This window comes from Dunckerocampus dactyliophorus, chromosome 13, assembly GCF_027744805.1.
Source record: "Dunckerocampus dactyliophorus isolate RoL2022-P2 chromosome 13, RoL_Ddac_1.1, whole genome shotgun sequence".
Lineage (NCBI taxonomy): Eukaryota > Metazoa > Chordata > Actinopteri > Syngnathiformes > Syngnathidae > Dunckerocampus > Dunckerocampus dactyliophorus.
Window position 1 is genome coordinate 9,209,022 of NC_072831.1, and position 14,714 is coordinate 9,223,735.

The 14,714-nt window shown below is 45.0% G+C and overlaps 1 protein-coding gene across 6 annotated transcripts in view; it reads left to right on the plus strand.

Moving 5' to 3' along the window:
• akap6 (A kinase (PRKA) anchor protein 6) overlaps positions 1-14,714 on the plus strand; it is a 128,480-nt gene that overhangs the window by 13,719 nt on the left and 100,047 nt on the right. For 3 of the 6 annotated variants that reach the window (XM_054795647.1, XM_054795646.1, XM_054795652.1), the window contains 5 exons: positions 29-316; positions 395-532; positions 609-731; positions 821-1,078; positions 10,749-10,871. In XM_054795647.1, coding sequence (XP_054651622.1) covers positions 29-316; positions 395-532; positions 609-731; positions 821-1,078; positions 10,749-10,871 — 930 coding nt within the window. The remainder of the gene's footprint in view (positions 1-28; positions 317-394; positions 533-608; positions 732-820; positions 1,079-10,748; positions 10,872-14,714) is intronic. The other 3 variants (XM_054795650.1, XM_054795648.1, XM_054795651.1) reach the window with 3 other exon arrangements.

Consider the following 14,714-nt stretch of genomic DNA (forward strand, 5'->3'; position numbering starts at 1 on the left):
ACCGATCTCTGACCTGATTTCCTTTCAGCAGGTCATGAATGTTCATAGCATCCAGAGACATCACATGAGACCCCTGATGGACCGCAGGGGTTCTTTTCGAGGAGACGTAGCCCCGCCTCCACAGGAAGGAGTGTCTCTGATAGGGAGAACCCGAGCTGAGACATGTGGACACAGCGAGGGTGACTCTGACTCCTCGTTACCATCCCCCATGAGGGAGCAGGTCCTGTCATCAGACCTGGAGGCAAGTGGAGAGGAGTTGGACCCCAGACCTCCTGGTAAGATGGCGGTCTGGATGGTGAAACCCAAAGGACACAAGGTTAGGCCTTGCTCTGTGAGTATGTGGACTGTATTCTCTTCTCTTCTGTGGACCAGTTAGATCTTCTGTACCCCCCAGCAGGAGGTCCATGTTTCATCAGAAACCAGTCCAGACCGGGAGCACTGGTACGGCTCAGAGGAGTTCCTGGCGCTTCCTGCTCAGCTCCACAAGAGCGACATGCTGGCCATCAACCTGGAGAGTCTGGCCCGCACGTTGGTGAGTGGATGCTGGAGAAAGTTCTACCCTCAGCCCACGTCGTATTCTGGACCAAACCATGATGTCTTTGTTGCAGAGGCCCGTTGATGAGGAAGTTACCTGTGATGGTTTGCAGGATGTGGACGACTGGGATCTGACAGAGCTCAACCCGGACTGGGACTCTCCTGAGAGTGGAGATGATGTTCCTTCTCCTTTACTTGTATGTCACATTAGCTTTTTCATGTTTTATGTCGTTTAATCAATTTTAACGACTTCCTGTCACTGACACCCACCCCGCTGCCCACCCAGCGTCCAAACAGGCAAAACCCGTTGGGCCGCTTTAGCCCCGCCTCCTCTAGCGATATCGTCCCCTCTTTGGATGACAGCATTGAGTCTGGCCCGCTGAGCGAGCTGCAGTCTGAGGAGGAAGATGGCCGGGGGTCTGCGGACCACCGACTGCAGCCTGTGACAACCCCTTTGGACAGACGTGGTGGTGCATCTCTGGTGCGGCAGCTGCTGGAGGACATTCGCCAGGACAAAAACCCGGATGTTTGGAAGACGATTGAGGTAAGAACACCTTTGTCACATCTTTCAAGTGTCTCAGGGTCACAAGACATTCATGATGCCTCAAATCTGACTTTTTTGGTTTCAAAACAAACAAAAACTGCAGAAAAGTTTGACTCCACACTTTTGTCTACAAGCACCAAACCCATTTAGTCCAGACCGCCAACATGGCAGTGAATAACGTGGCCTGAAAGGTTAGTGATGATGTCCACTGAGGTCCCTCAAGGCAAACGTCCACTTTTGCCTCGAAAAGACTTTGATCGTGACAAAGAACGACAAGTTGGAGTCAAATCACTTCTCTGGCTCTGACGGCAGTGGCCGTGATGGATTGGAGCGTCGCAATCGGATCGTCTGCGGGTCCGTTAATCCATCATCTCACCTGGAAAGGTCACATTTGATTGGCAGGTGGATTATTGATGAGGCGATGTACTAATCAGTCATATCTGCCATATTGAGTATGGCAAAATGTCAATAGCACTGAGGGTTTGTGTGCGTCATTGCTGCATGTTTAATTAGACGATGCTCGCTGCTTTTATATCTTTACTTTGCTGTCCACGCTTCCTTCTGGAGACTTCTTCTCACATTCCCACCACAGAAATCCATTTCCTCATCAATGGAGTTCTGAGTTGGGCGGTGTCTGCAGTCTTAGCTGATATTATCAAAACAGGAGGTCCTCGGCCTACTTATGAGGTCCATTCCTACCACGACAACATAAGTAATGTTTTAGTGTGAGTCGGAACTTATAATTAAATGATAGCTAAATGAACACCTGAGTCATTCACACTGTACACGGAACACATGTAGGACATATAAAATGCAGTCATAAAAAGACTCTGGTTGTGGTTATCCCCGTGGTTGTCTTGCACACTGGAAAGGGCGTTGCAAGGGAGGGAGAGACGGGCTTACTGGAAGGAGAACACGTCAATAACGAGACCACTACCCTGCTTACTGGAGGGTACATGGGAGTTTGCCCAACCAGTCTACATGTGCTTTGTGGACTTGGAAAAGGCATTCGACCGTGTCCCTTGTTGTGTCCTGTGGGAGGTGCTCTGGGAGTACGGGATTGGTGGCGCGCTGGTCCGCATTGCCAGCAGTAAGTCGAGCCTGTTCCCGGCGAATGTTGGCCTCTGCCAAGGCTGCCCTTTGTCACAGATTGCGTTCATTATTTTCATGGACAGAATTTCTAGGCGCAGCCAAGGTGTCGAGGAAGTCCAGTTTGGGGGCCATAGGATCTTGTCTCTGTTAGTCGCAGATGATGCGGTCCGTGCTGTGACCTGCAGTGTTCACTGGTGCGGATTGCAGCTGAGTGTGAAGCTTCTGGGATGAGACTCAGCACCCCCAAATCCGAGTCCATGGTTCTCAGTTGGAAAAGGGTGGATTGCTCCCTCCGGGTTGGGAGTGTGGTCTTGCCCCAGGTGGAGGAGTTCAAGTATCTCTGGGTCTTATGAGTGAGGGAACGTTGGAGCGTGAGGTCAACAGGCTGCTCGGTCCAGTCAAGTAATGCGTTCGCTATACCGGACTGTCGTGGTGAAGAGAGAGCTGAGGCAAAGCTCGCAATTTACCGGTCGATCTATGTCCCCACCCTCACCTATGGCCATTAGCTTTGGGTCGTGACCGAAAGAAAGAGATTGCGGACAGTTTCCTCCGTAGGGTAGCTGGACTCCCCCTAAGAGACAGGGTGAGGAGCTTGGTCGTCCGGGAGGAGCGCAGAGTAGAGCCGCTGCTCCTTCACATCGAGGGGATCCATTTGAGGTGGCTCGGGCATCTAGTCCGGATGCCTCCCAGGCACCTCCCTGGTGAGGTGTTCCAGGCATGCCCAGCCGGGAGAAGGCCTGTGGCAGCCCAAAGACACGCTGGAGGGATTATGTCTCACAGCTGGCCTGGGAACGCCTTGGTGTCCTCCCGGTGGAAGTGGATGAGGTGGCTGGAGACCGGAAGTCTGGACTTCCCTACTGAGACTGCTGCCTCTGCAACCCGGACCCGGATAAGCGGAAGAAAATGGATGGATGGACGGATACACTGCTTAGTCATCACTGTCCACTTGATAGGAGCAGATCCTTTTTGAGCGGCTTGGACCAAGCATGCAGCCAGTGTTAATACCTCCACTTTCTGATTTACTATGTTTAATTTCACTTCACTTTCAGTTTCGCTTTCGTTTTCTTTGACACAATGCTATCAGAAGAGTCTGGCGTCAATAAATAAGATTCTCAAATAAAAAATAAAAATATAGATTATTAAATAATAATAAATATTGAAGGACGTGTGGTGCCACTTTGATGTGTATATTAAAAATGCTAAAAGCAAACCAATGTAGGTCAGAATATTATACTATAAGCAATTGAAGCTTTCTGTTATAGGGGGCAAAGCAAATTAGAGTAATGTCTAATAATATATTTCATTGGAAAGAACAAAGAACCACTTGCAAGATGAAAATGGCCCCCGGGCTGCACTTTGGACACCCCTGGTTTACAGTGTTTCTTTTTAGGAAGGTGCAAGTGCACCAGTAATAGTTTGAACAGGGTGATGATTATTTTATTTTTAGTAAACTCCCTTACTAAAAATAACCCCCTGAAGTGCAGGGTTACCGTCTTTACTGAACAATGGAAGCACGCTGCGTTCATCTTATGCATTCGAGGTCCAAGTCGCGGTTACTGCCTATGCTCAGACAGACTGTCCCTCATTTGAGATCTGTACGGTGTGGGAAATGGTACGTACATTACGTCGCACGGAGGGCTTTTCGCCAGCCTCGACAGGCACACGCGTGCACACACACATGTACCACAAAACCGCTGGTCCATTAGGTGGATTGTCCCATACAGGGCAGGCCGAACGGGACACAATTTTACCGTACCGTACATCCCGAGTACAGTTGTAGCTCTGATGACATGAAAACTCCAACAGGATCGGTTGTTTCTTTAGCACAAGCAGCATGGTCAGGGAAGCTCTCTTTTCATACAACGTAGTTTGCAACAAAATGCTCTTTCTAGTCGTGCCGTTAACGGTCAAACTCGGGTGGTGTCACTTTTGTCTCGCCCATTATTTTATACTGTGAACCACAGTGTTCCCAAACGGGGGAATTGAGGTTTGCAGGTGGGACTTGTAGCTCATCAGGCTCTTTTGCCATTGTGTGAGATGCTGCCAGTGTTGGCAGGTCTCACGAGAGAGAAAAAAAAGGAACATGCAAGCAACTTTACAGAAAAACAAGCCCAAAGTCGCTTATAATAAGTGGACCTGGTAACACTGGACACTGCACAAAGTGGAGGTTGAAATTCAATGGCACGTCCACTGTCCATCACTCAATTATGTCCGCCGGGCAACTCGGAGATATGTTAAGTAGTTTAAATAGTAAAATAAAATAATATCCTGCGTTCAATAATACGGTACAGGCTCGTGCCGAACCTAATGTCGCGTACCAAACGGTTCATTACAAAGTCACATATCGTTATTGCCCTAATCAACACCAAAGTGACTAACAAGGCAGCAGCCTGCTCCTCTCATCCAAATATTGTCCACTTAAAGACACTCTTTATGGAAACAAACCAAGTTGACGTCACTGACAGGATTCCTACCTTCTGCAGACTGAAGCAATCAAGCTGCAGATGACAGCTTAAAAGAGTTTTATCTGCTCTTCTGCAGCAAGAAAGAAATGCTTTCATTTGTTATAAAAACACACACACACACACACACACACACACACACACATGCACAGGTCGTTCCTCTCTGCTCGCGGCTAATTAGCTGATTAGCTGCTTAATTAGCAGCATGTAATCATGGCGATGGATGAGCTGCCTAATTGAGGAAGTGAAGAGAGAAGAAGAAGACGACCTTCTCTCTCGCCGCAATGCGACTTCACCCAACATGACAAAATACACGCAAACTATAACACACGAAAACACATCAGAACCCAATCACACACGCACGCACACACACACGCACACACACACACACACACACACACAGATTGCAACGTCATTCAGAAGCATGTTTATACAACGTTTCATGTTGTTTTAAATTTCATCACATTTTCTCGCGTTCTTCCTCGGCCGCCTTCCCGACCTTGAGGTCCCGGCTTGCCCACATTTGTGTCCCGGGCACGTAAAGCTGCGGCTCGTTCATGAAAGTTCATGAGGCGCCAAATAAACATGCAGCAGCAGGAGTCGCCGTCTGAAGTGCTCTCAGGAAAGCTAAAGAAGCTTCTGGAAGAGTCCGCGCTCAGATCCGCATCATGCGATCTCAGCTGCTGTCTGGCCTCAGCGTGAGGCGTCTGAGTCGGAGCTGCCAGCAGGGGGCGACGCCGCACAACCGTCTGATTGGCCCGGCGGGGTGGCGGCAAGAAAGATAAAGAGAGACGATGCGGTTTTGAGAAGTCAAAGTGTAACAAAACAACATCATCATCATCAAGCAGGCAGGGAATGCACACATGTTGTGTTAACGTTCATGTCAGAACCACACTAACTGAACACATTCCCCTGGGAACGCCGTCCCGCAGGAAGTCCAGTGACGCGTCTCAATTGGCGCGTTTGCATACTTCGTCTTTTGAGTGCATAAGTACTTACAATGTACTTTATTGAAGTGTACTGATGGAAGTAAATGGTAAATGGTCTTTCACTTGTATAGCACCATGTTGATGGACATGGACCATGCTGCCTTTATACTTACATCCGACTTCTTACTTCCTGTCACCTTGCTGCGTGTCATCATCTGCGCGGTCATGCTGCTGTTCTTGTTGCACTACAGTGTTAGTTAAAATATGAACACAAAGCAAAACAACGAATAAAGCTGCAACTGTCATAACAAAACTCTAGAGTTCTGACGATAAAGTCTCAACTTTATAAGAAAAAAAGGGATTTTACAGCGACAATAAAGATTTCACGAGACGAAAAAGGCAAATGGTATGACAGTAAAGTTGTCATTTTATCACAACTGAGTGGATTCCTTCATGAAATCCACACTGCAGTCGTCTCATTTACATAATCACTCCTCAAACGAAAACATTTACATCCATGGTTTGCGATTTTTATAGAAATGATATAGATGGCCATTTCTACTGGATGCCATAGGAATGATTTACATATCAAAAATTGAAATACTTCTGACCTGTTTGGTAGAAATGAACTTAAATTAAAATTTTCAGGTAAGAAATCTTCAAGGTCAGAGAAAATGAACAGTAGCAAGACTAGTACAGTCCAAATGAAGCCACTTTAAAAGCAGTTGTTTTAAAAGCAGTTTCAAGCGTACAGTGGCTTCTCAGTTAGTGTATGCCCTTATTAGCGTATTTTTCCGCTTACATGAAAAATTTGCAAGCAATTTTGCCTTGCTTTGCATACATATCCTCATTAGCATAAAATACGGTGCACATCTTGTCATGTTATTAATACACTGCTTGAGTCCAACTGTGTTCATAATATGTCTTTATCGCAAAATGTCCCTGTTAGCATCATGTTAGCATGGAAACCAGACCCGGAAGTCATTGTCCCACAGCTCCATCGCCCATCTATGATGCCATCAGTAGTTGACTCTGTAGTTCTTTGCTAATTAACACAGTTACTCCACAAGTCTTTGCTTTTCTTATTGATAATGGCTGCAAAACAACCCAAAATGAAGCCAATGAAGGCTGCAAGTGCCAGCATTTTGACAAAGAAGGTGAGAAACACTACTGAATTCAAGGTATACCTCATAGCAAAACACGAAGGCGGTGTCCGAGTGGATCTCTGCTCATCCCTTCTGCCTCTTCTCTTGTAACAGTCAAGTCTTCAATTGAGGTAAAAGTGATGTTAAATGTTTTATTTAAAGTTATTTGTTTTATTTATTTCATTGAGTCATCATTTATATTATGCATTTTTTATTGTTTTCTACACATACAGTCTACATTGGTGTGAAAAAGCCCCCTTCATATTTTATCCATAGTTAGTTATTTTAGTTATTTTATCCATAATCGGAATAATAAAGACGAAAGTTGATCGGATTAATAAAGACGGAAGTTGCATTTATGCATGTACAGTAGTTTGAGATGTGACATTCACCATTGCTGCGGGGAGGGGGAGGAAGAGCGAATCAGGAGGGGAGCTTAATGACAGGTGACTGATGTCATATGACATCTACGAAGTGGTGTTAATGCGATCGACCCAACCTACCTTCGCGATCGACTGGTAGCTCGCGATCGACGTAATGGGTCGATCTAAAACGTTCAAGTGTGACAAATATGCAAAAAAAAAAAATAAATGAATCAGGAAGGGTGCAAACACTATTTCACACCACCGTACAGTCCACATCTCGTCTGGTTTGTGGCAAAACAACAAAGCGACAGAAGAAAGTTAATTTGTAGTTCGAAACACCTTTGTTTTGCTTTTCATGGTTTTTACTCACTTTTTGCAAACGCGTCATGGCCTGTTATGCAAATCTGACGACTTCATCAATATATCAACCCCCCGCCCCCAACCCACCGCCACAAATAGATTGCAGGCCTGTGGGAAACACTGTTGTTGTTGTAATTGGATTTGGAATACATTTTGTTGCATGTACAGTGTTGTCTCTTCAACTTTCCTTCAATATTCCTCCTCTGCCCTCGTTGCCTTCCTCACCTCCTCTCATCCTCCTCTTCCTCTCGTCAATACTTTTCATTTACATTTCTCCTCCGACGCTCAACCATATTGACGTTTTTTTTTTGAAGGGTCACGCTTGTAATTAACATACTGCCGCTCAATCGGTCAAGGCCTGTATACACACACACACACACACACACACACACACACACACACACACACGTTGAAAGAATTCAATACAGCAATTTAAGCAATGTGGCGTCTCCAGAATGTTCCATGTTTCACTTTCACTTGCTCCGCCCCACCATTACAAGTTTTCTCAAGGTTCTGTAGTATTGTCAAGGTCATGAAGCGAGGGTGTCCAAATTTGGTTCTGAGGACCATTTATTGGCCTTTGGCATATTATAAAAATACAATCAAACAACATGACTTAAAAAAAACAAAAACAGCAAACAAAAAATTTGCAAAAATTTGAAAGGTAACAAAAAAGTTAAAATGTTAATACAAATACCATTACTAATAATACACTTATTACACACGTATTACTACACGTAAATATTGTATATATAACATATGAGAGGGTCCCTACGCAAGTATGGAAAAGTATGGAATTAGATTTTATAGATCGGAAAGCAAAAATAAGTAAAAATATTAGCTGACAGACTTCCTCTGTAGTTGGGAGGGCAAGGTGAGGAGCAGGGAGTAGCGGAGAGGAGACATGAAAATCGAGGCGCCTGTGATAGTTGTCACTCCAATGAATGGGAAATTTACATTTCAAAAACACCCTGAAGGCACCATTCATAAAAGTAGAGTGATATACCTTCTTTGTAAGGAGTTTGCTTACCACCAAAGCAGCTCGAGTTTAGCCTAACACATCAACGCACAGCTGACTGGAGTAGTCTGACGGAAATGTGGCTGCCAATTCGCGCCTATGGACTCTCCAACCACCACCAAACATTCATTCACATTCAAACAACAACAGTAACTGGGTGGAGGGAGCGAGGATCGAACCGCCAACGTTCCGGTTTCGGGATGACCTGCTATGTATGATCAAGTCTGTGACCGACAGGCTGACAAACGTTCTTGCCAAGTGGATAGCGATGACTTGCAGGCTGATAAACATAGCAAACTGCATCCAGTGACTCGTCATACAAGCCACCGTGCATAACTGCAGCGGCCGCCAACATCAACAAGATGTGTAATGGCGAAAAGAAAAACAAACTTAAGAATTTGGTGGAGAATGCATCCGACTGTGTTGCTATAACCGGAGATCACTGGGCCTCAGCTGGTAACCTCAGCTCTGCCCTGGTAGCAGAAACTAAAGGTTGCAGGCAGAGGAATATACTATTAATGGCTAGGACTGCATCTGTTCACGCCATAAACATAATAAATGACTTTATAAACCCACTTTTTTTCCTTATATATCAGTCTTTTGATCTCCCTCAATAAGGCGATGAAGTTAAATGAAAATACCTCAGTGAGGGCTTTTCTCAGCAATTTTTTGGCGAGATTAGAAAGAGATTAATTACATCAATTAATTACAGATCATAATTCATTAATCTCAAATTAAAACAACACAGCTCATTCAAATCCTTCAAAGTCCTCCTGTGTTCAACAATATATGAAGATATATATATATAACAATATGAACAACACAACAGAAAAACACACGTATTTGTGAAAATAAACACAGAAGACAACTGAAAATATTCATCTCATCGCGCTACTATCGATCTGATACTGTGTTACGTTTGGTATTGATACTATTGATATTGTTGATATACTGTATGATTATTTTGTTTCCCAGCGGTTTTCCGTCCTTTTGTACATCCATCCATCCATCCATCCATGTTCTATGCCGCTTATCTTCACTAGGGTCGCGGGGGTATGCTGGAGCCTATCCCAGCTGACTTCGGGCAAGAGGCGGGGTACACCCTGGACTGGTCGCCAGCCAATGGCAGGGCACATATAGACAAACAACCATCCACACTCACATTCATACCTATGGACAATTTAGAGTCACCAATTAACCTAACATGCATGTTTTTGGAATGTGGGAGGAAACCGGAGTACCCGGTGAAATTTTATGTTGAAATTGTTCATGTGCTGCTTGTTGTACTCCGTTTCTTATAATAGCAGTATTTGAAAATAGTAAAATGGCTACGTATCTTTGTAACACGTTTGGAACTGTAGTTAACCCATCCAAAGCAGGTATTTTCTCTTTTTTTAAAGTGAAACATACAAATATTTTATCTGCCAATATATTGGTTATCTGAATTTTTTTATTCCCTAATGTCTCTAGTGTGGAGACACCTGTCGTAAACGCGCTCAGGTTGTCATTCTCCCAGACAAGTACGTGGTTAAATAAGGTTCTGTCCACATGTCTTCAGCTCCAATAGTTCTCATGAGTTGGTCCCAATGGACTCATTTATAAGGACAAATCCAGTCTTGAGTAGGTGGATGTTCCACATGAAGATGGCTAACCAGCAGCCTTTAAAAGGACGTCTCATCTACTGTGGGTCTCTGAAGGTCCAAGTGCTCGTTCATCTGCGCCGTGATCTGGGCCTTCCATGTCTCCTTCATAGCTGCAGTCTTCCAAGTGTTTTCTTTGAAGGTGCTCCGGAGTCAAGTGGATTTAGCGGCATGGATCAATAAGACATCAGACGCTGCTACGCATGGACCAGAGCTGTCTTCTTCTTCTGTTTTCACCTCAGTGATCAGAGAGGACACGCCTTAAAAGTGGATCCTGCTTCAGTGAGACTTTGGACGTCCTCCTGCTTGATCTTTGTGTGTGTGTCCATGCTCGTGTCAGCCAGCAGGTGGCAATAGGTCTCCACCAAGTCTTCTTCTCCGACTCCGCTTGTCTTTTGCCGTCTGCTGTGAGGACAGAGGGACATGTTCAGTCCATCATCTTCTTCGCATCTTGTCTTTTGTCATTTGTCCTCTTCACTCAAATTTTTTTTATTGAAATTGACCAACATTTTCGACACAAAATGTTCTTCATGTTCTTGCATATCAATATGTACAATAGTCTTTATATTTACAATTGTTCTTTCTTCAAGGTGAAAAAAATGGCCTACATAATTCGTCGTTCGATGCCTTCATGTGAAAAATGTCTACTTGTCCCACAGAACCTGGTGCAGCAGTTGGACAGCTTCATCTCCTGGCTGCAGGAGGCGCTGGAGAGCACGGAGAACTGGACTCAGCCCAGAGCCGACCTGGACAGCCTCAGAGTCTACCTGGACACACACCTGGTCAGCACACACACACGCACACGCACACGCCCACACGAATGGTAGAGTTGAAAGACAACAATGGCTGCCATCTTTCATCCTGTCTTCTGTCTGTCTCTTCCAATTTGTTGCAAGTTCATCACTTTCTTCTTCTTTCTGCGGCTTTTTTTAATCTCCTGTTTTATCCGCCTCTTTGTACCACCTGACCTCCCTCCCCACCCTGCACAGACACACACGCACACACACACGCACACGCACACACACACACACACACAGACAGTCTGTTGTCTCTCGCTGTCTCTCTTGATATCACTCTGTCCTCATTTGTAGGAAAGAAATCAAACAACAAGCAGCTCCAAACATATGGATGCACACACGTGCACATACACACACACACACACACGTGCGCACGCATGCAGTCAAGGTGCAATGAGACGAGACATGAGCACGCAGAGATTGTGCGCGCACACACACACACGCACACAGAAAAACAGATTGTATTTGCATTGTATATATAAGACACACACACACTATGCTGGGTGCTATTAGCATATATTTGCATATTCCTGGACAGACTTCCAAATGAGCATCTATAGTCCCAGCAGAACATCATCACACGCACACACACACACACACACACACACTTGGCCTATCTAGATATTTATTTTGCTTCTGTGTGTGTGTTTATTTACACGTGTCAACTTTGTTGTGCACGCCAGCAGCGGTACCGTTAGCGGCGGTTAGCTTCAATTAGAATTGCCGTCTCCTAATTGGCGCCTCTCGTTAAATAAAGCAGAGCGGGATGAAAAGGCATGGCTAATAGGACTGTGTAGTGCTATGCTCTTGATAGCGTCTTTGCTAACTCTGCATGCGTGTGTGTTGGCGCTGATAGTCACACTTGCACTTTGTAGCTCTTTGCGTACGCTAGCATGCTTAATTGTGGGTTTTGCTGATTGATGTTGAGTAGTTTGTTCTTTCACTTTGTCTCTCTTCTAACTTTATTTGACTTTTCGCCTGTGACTTTCACACAGAACCGATTGAGGTGGGATACTGCCGTAACTGTGTGCTGTCACACAGTGACATGGTGAGGCACGATATTGCCGTAACTGTATGCGCTTTAATGCAGCAACACTGTGAGGCGGGATATCGCCGCAACTAGTGTGCTTTCACACAAAAGCCAGTAAGGCAGGGTGTGTCTTTCACACAGAAGCCAGTGAGGCGCAATAGTGTGTGCGTTCACATAGCGACACGGTGAGGCACGATATCGCCGTAACTGTACGTGCTTTCACGCAGCGACGCTGTGAGTCGGATATTGCCGTAACTAGTGTGCTTTCACACAAAAGCCAGTAAGTCGGGATATGGCAGGGTGTGTCTTTCACACAGAATCCAGTGAAGCACAATAGTGTGTGCTCTCACATAGAGACACAGAGACGCGGGCTATTGCCCTACCTGTACGTGCATCCATCCATCAGATAATTAGACAACGTCAGCGTCGGGTGTGATGTATGAAAGGCTTGTCTGACAGCACCAATGGCTTCAACACAGCAAGGTGGGAATAGTGGACTCCTGTCCCGTCAATGTGTAATACAATTTCACACAGGTGATGTCCCGCCTCTGTTAAAGCTGTGACACCCCCTTAAAAGCCAGAAAATTGTGGGGTTGGCTTTGTTAGCCCCCATTCAATGTCGGTGCTGGTTACACAGAATAGAGGCGTGGAAAAAAGGCGGAAAAAGTCAAATCTACTGAGGAATGTAACAGCCAAAAAGATCTGGTGGTGTTTCCAGAGTGTTTACATGTGATAATAATGTACACGTGATAATAATGTAAACTCCTTTCAGCCTGCTTGTCAGAGACAGCTTTCTCCTGGATTTTTTTCGTCAGTGTTCTGTGTGAACAGCGCCGACACACAACAGGACGTTGATCAGGCATTTTCTGGGCTTCTGCGGCAGTGTCAGAGCTGTAACAGAGGCGGAATGCTGCCTGCGGTGTTGCTGCGTGAAAACACAGTTATGGCGATATCCTGCCTTTGCTGGGTGCTCTGTGAAAACATTCTACGATTACGACTCTTTTGCACTAATTTTAAGTGAAGTCTATGTGAAAGAGGCTACAATTAGTGTCTCAACTGGTGCACTTGCATACTTACACTTCTTATAAGTCTTATTTATAAGTGCATAAGTGTGTTCACACTGAGAAGCACCACAAAATGTAGTCTGCTGTCAGTACCTGCACTTTAATAGTTCTACACAAAAAACCCCACAGTTTCTCTTAGTAGATAACCTAAGTAGTCGGGAGATGATCAGCCAAACAGGTATAAAAAGCAAACTGTATCATTTTCCCTCAAACGCACACACACACGCACGCGAACACACAGAGCAGCAGTAGGCGGAATATGGCCGCTCTCCGAGTGGAGTATTTGTGTGTGTGTGTGTGTATGTGTGTGTGTGTGTGTGTGTGGACACGTGCAGTGAAGGAGTGCAGGTCTTTTCCGGAACCCAGGGGAGATCAGTGAGGCGAGAGGATGCCAACACGCACGCACGCACACACACACGCACACACACACACACACACACACACACACACACACACACACACACACAGAATGGTCTTTGTGTGTTGTTGTGAGAGGGCGGCCAATGAAAGAACTATTGATTAGTGCTGATGGTTGATCCTGGCCCGTGAATCTAATTATTAGAAACAACCCGAAGAGCTGAGGATGACACAAAGAAGAAAAAGTATTTTTGTGTAAGTTGCAGTGTTGTCCAAATTACTTTAAAAAGTAAGTAGTTATAGTTACTAGTTACTTTTCCCAAAAAATAATTTTGTAACAGAAGAAAAACAGAAGAATGAGAAGGTCTCGTCCTTATATGTGTCACGATACGTTGAAGCTGTCGGCAGGTTGACCCCCAGGGTGCAGAGAGAAGGCGGCGAAGTGCAAAAATAAAAGTAATTTTATTGCACAGGACAGGAACAAACTAAAAGTGACAGAGGAAAAACTCTGTGGGAAAAATAATACAAACTATAAACAGGTAGGTGACAGCACGGAAAAATCAACGATGGAAATGACAACAACAATGAACCAGCGCGGCGCATACGACGGCGCTGGTCTTTTAACTGTCAGTGATTAGAATTGACTGCAGCTGTGCGGCCACCAGGCGTGGAGTGGCAGTTCCTTCCGCCACCCCGGAAACATCGCTTGCCAGAATAATGGCGCAGGACAGGAAGTACACGCTTCTGTCCTGCGAAGCGTGACAATATGGTGTACTCTTATACAGTCAAACCTTGTTTTTCCTACAATATTGTGTGCAACAAACTACAGTGAAACTTCGGTTAGCGGCCGCCCCGGTTTGCGTGTTTTTCGGTTAATGTCAAAAATGTATGCCAAAATTTTGCATGGGTTTGCGTACATTTTGCGTACAATATGACGTGCACTAATAATACACTGCATGAGTCCAATCGTGTTCTCAACATATTTGTATCACAAAGTGTCCTTCTTAGCATCCTTAGTCAGCTATGTCGCCCGTCTGTGATGTCATCAGCGTTTGTCTCTAAAGAATGTTAACACAAAACACTTTTTTTATAGTCTTACAATTATAGTTTTACATGCATAAAACTATTCTAAATGCATATAAATGACAAATGAAAGCGATAAATGAACATTTAAGGTTGCTTTTACCTTCATTGAAGATGTGACTTCCTAAAGACACGATGTGGCAGCGAGATCAACACCTTCCACTTCAACACCACCTTCCTGTTCTGTCATGAGTTATATCTTGAATTCAATAATATTAAAGATGCTAGCCAAGGTTCCACTGTTGTTTATCATAACTAGAAAAGCACTCGGAGAGCGCAGACCTCCGCCAAGCG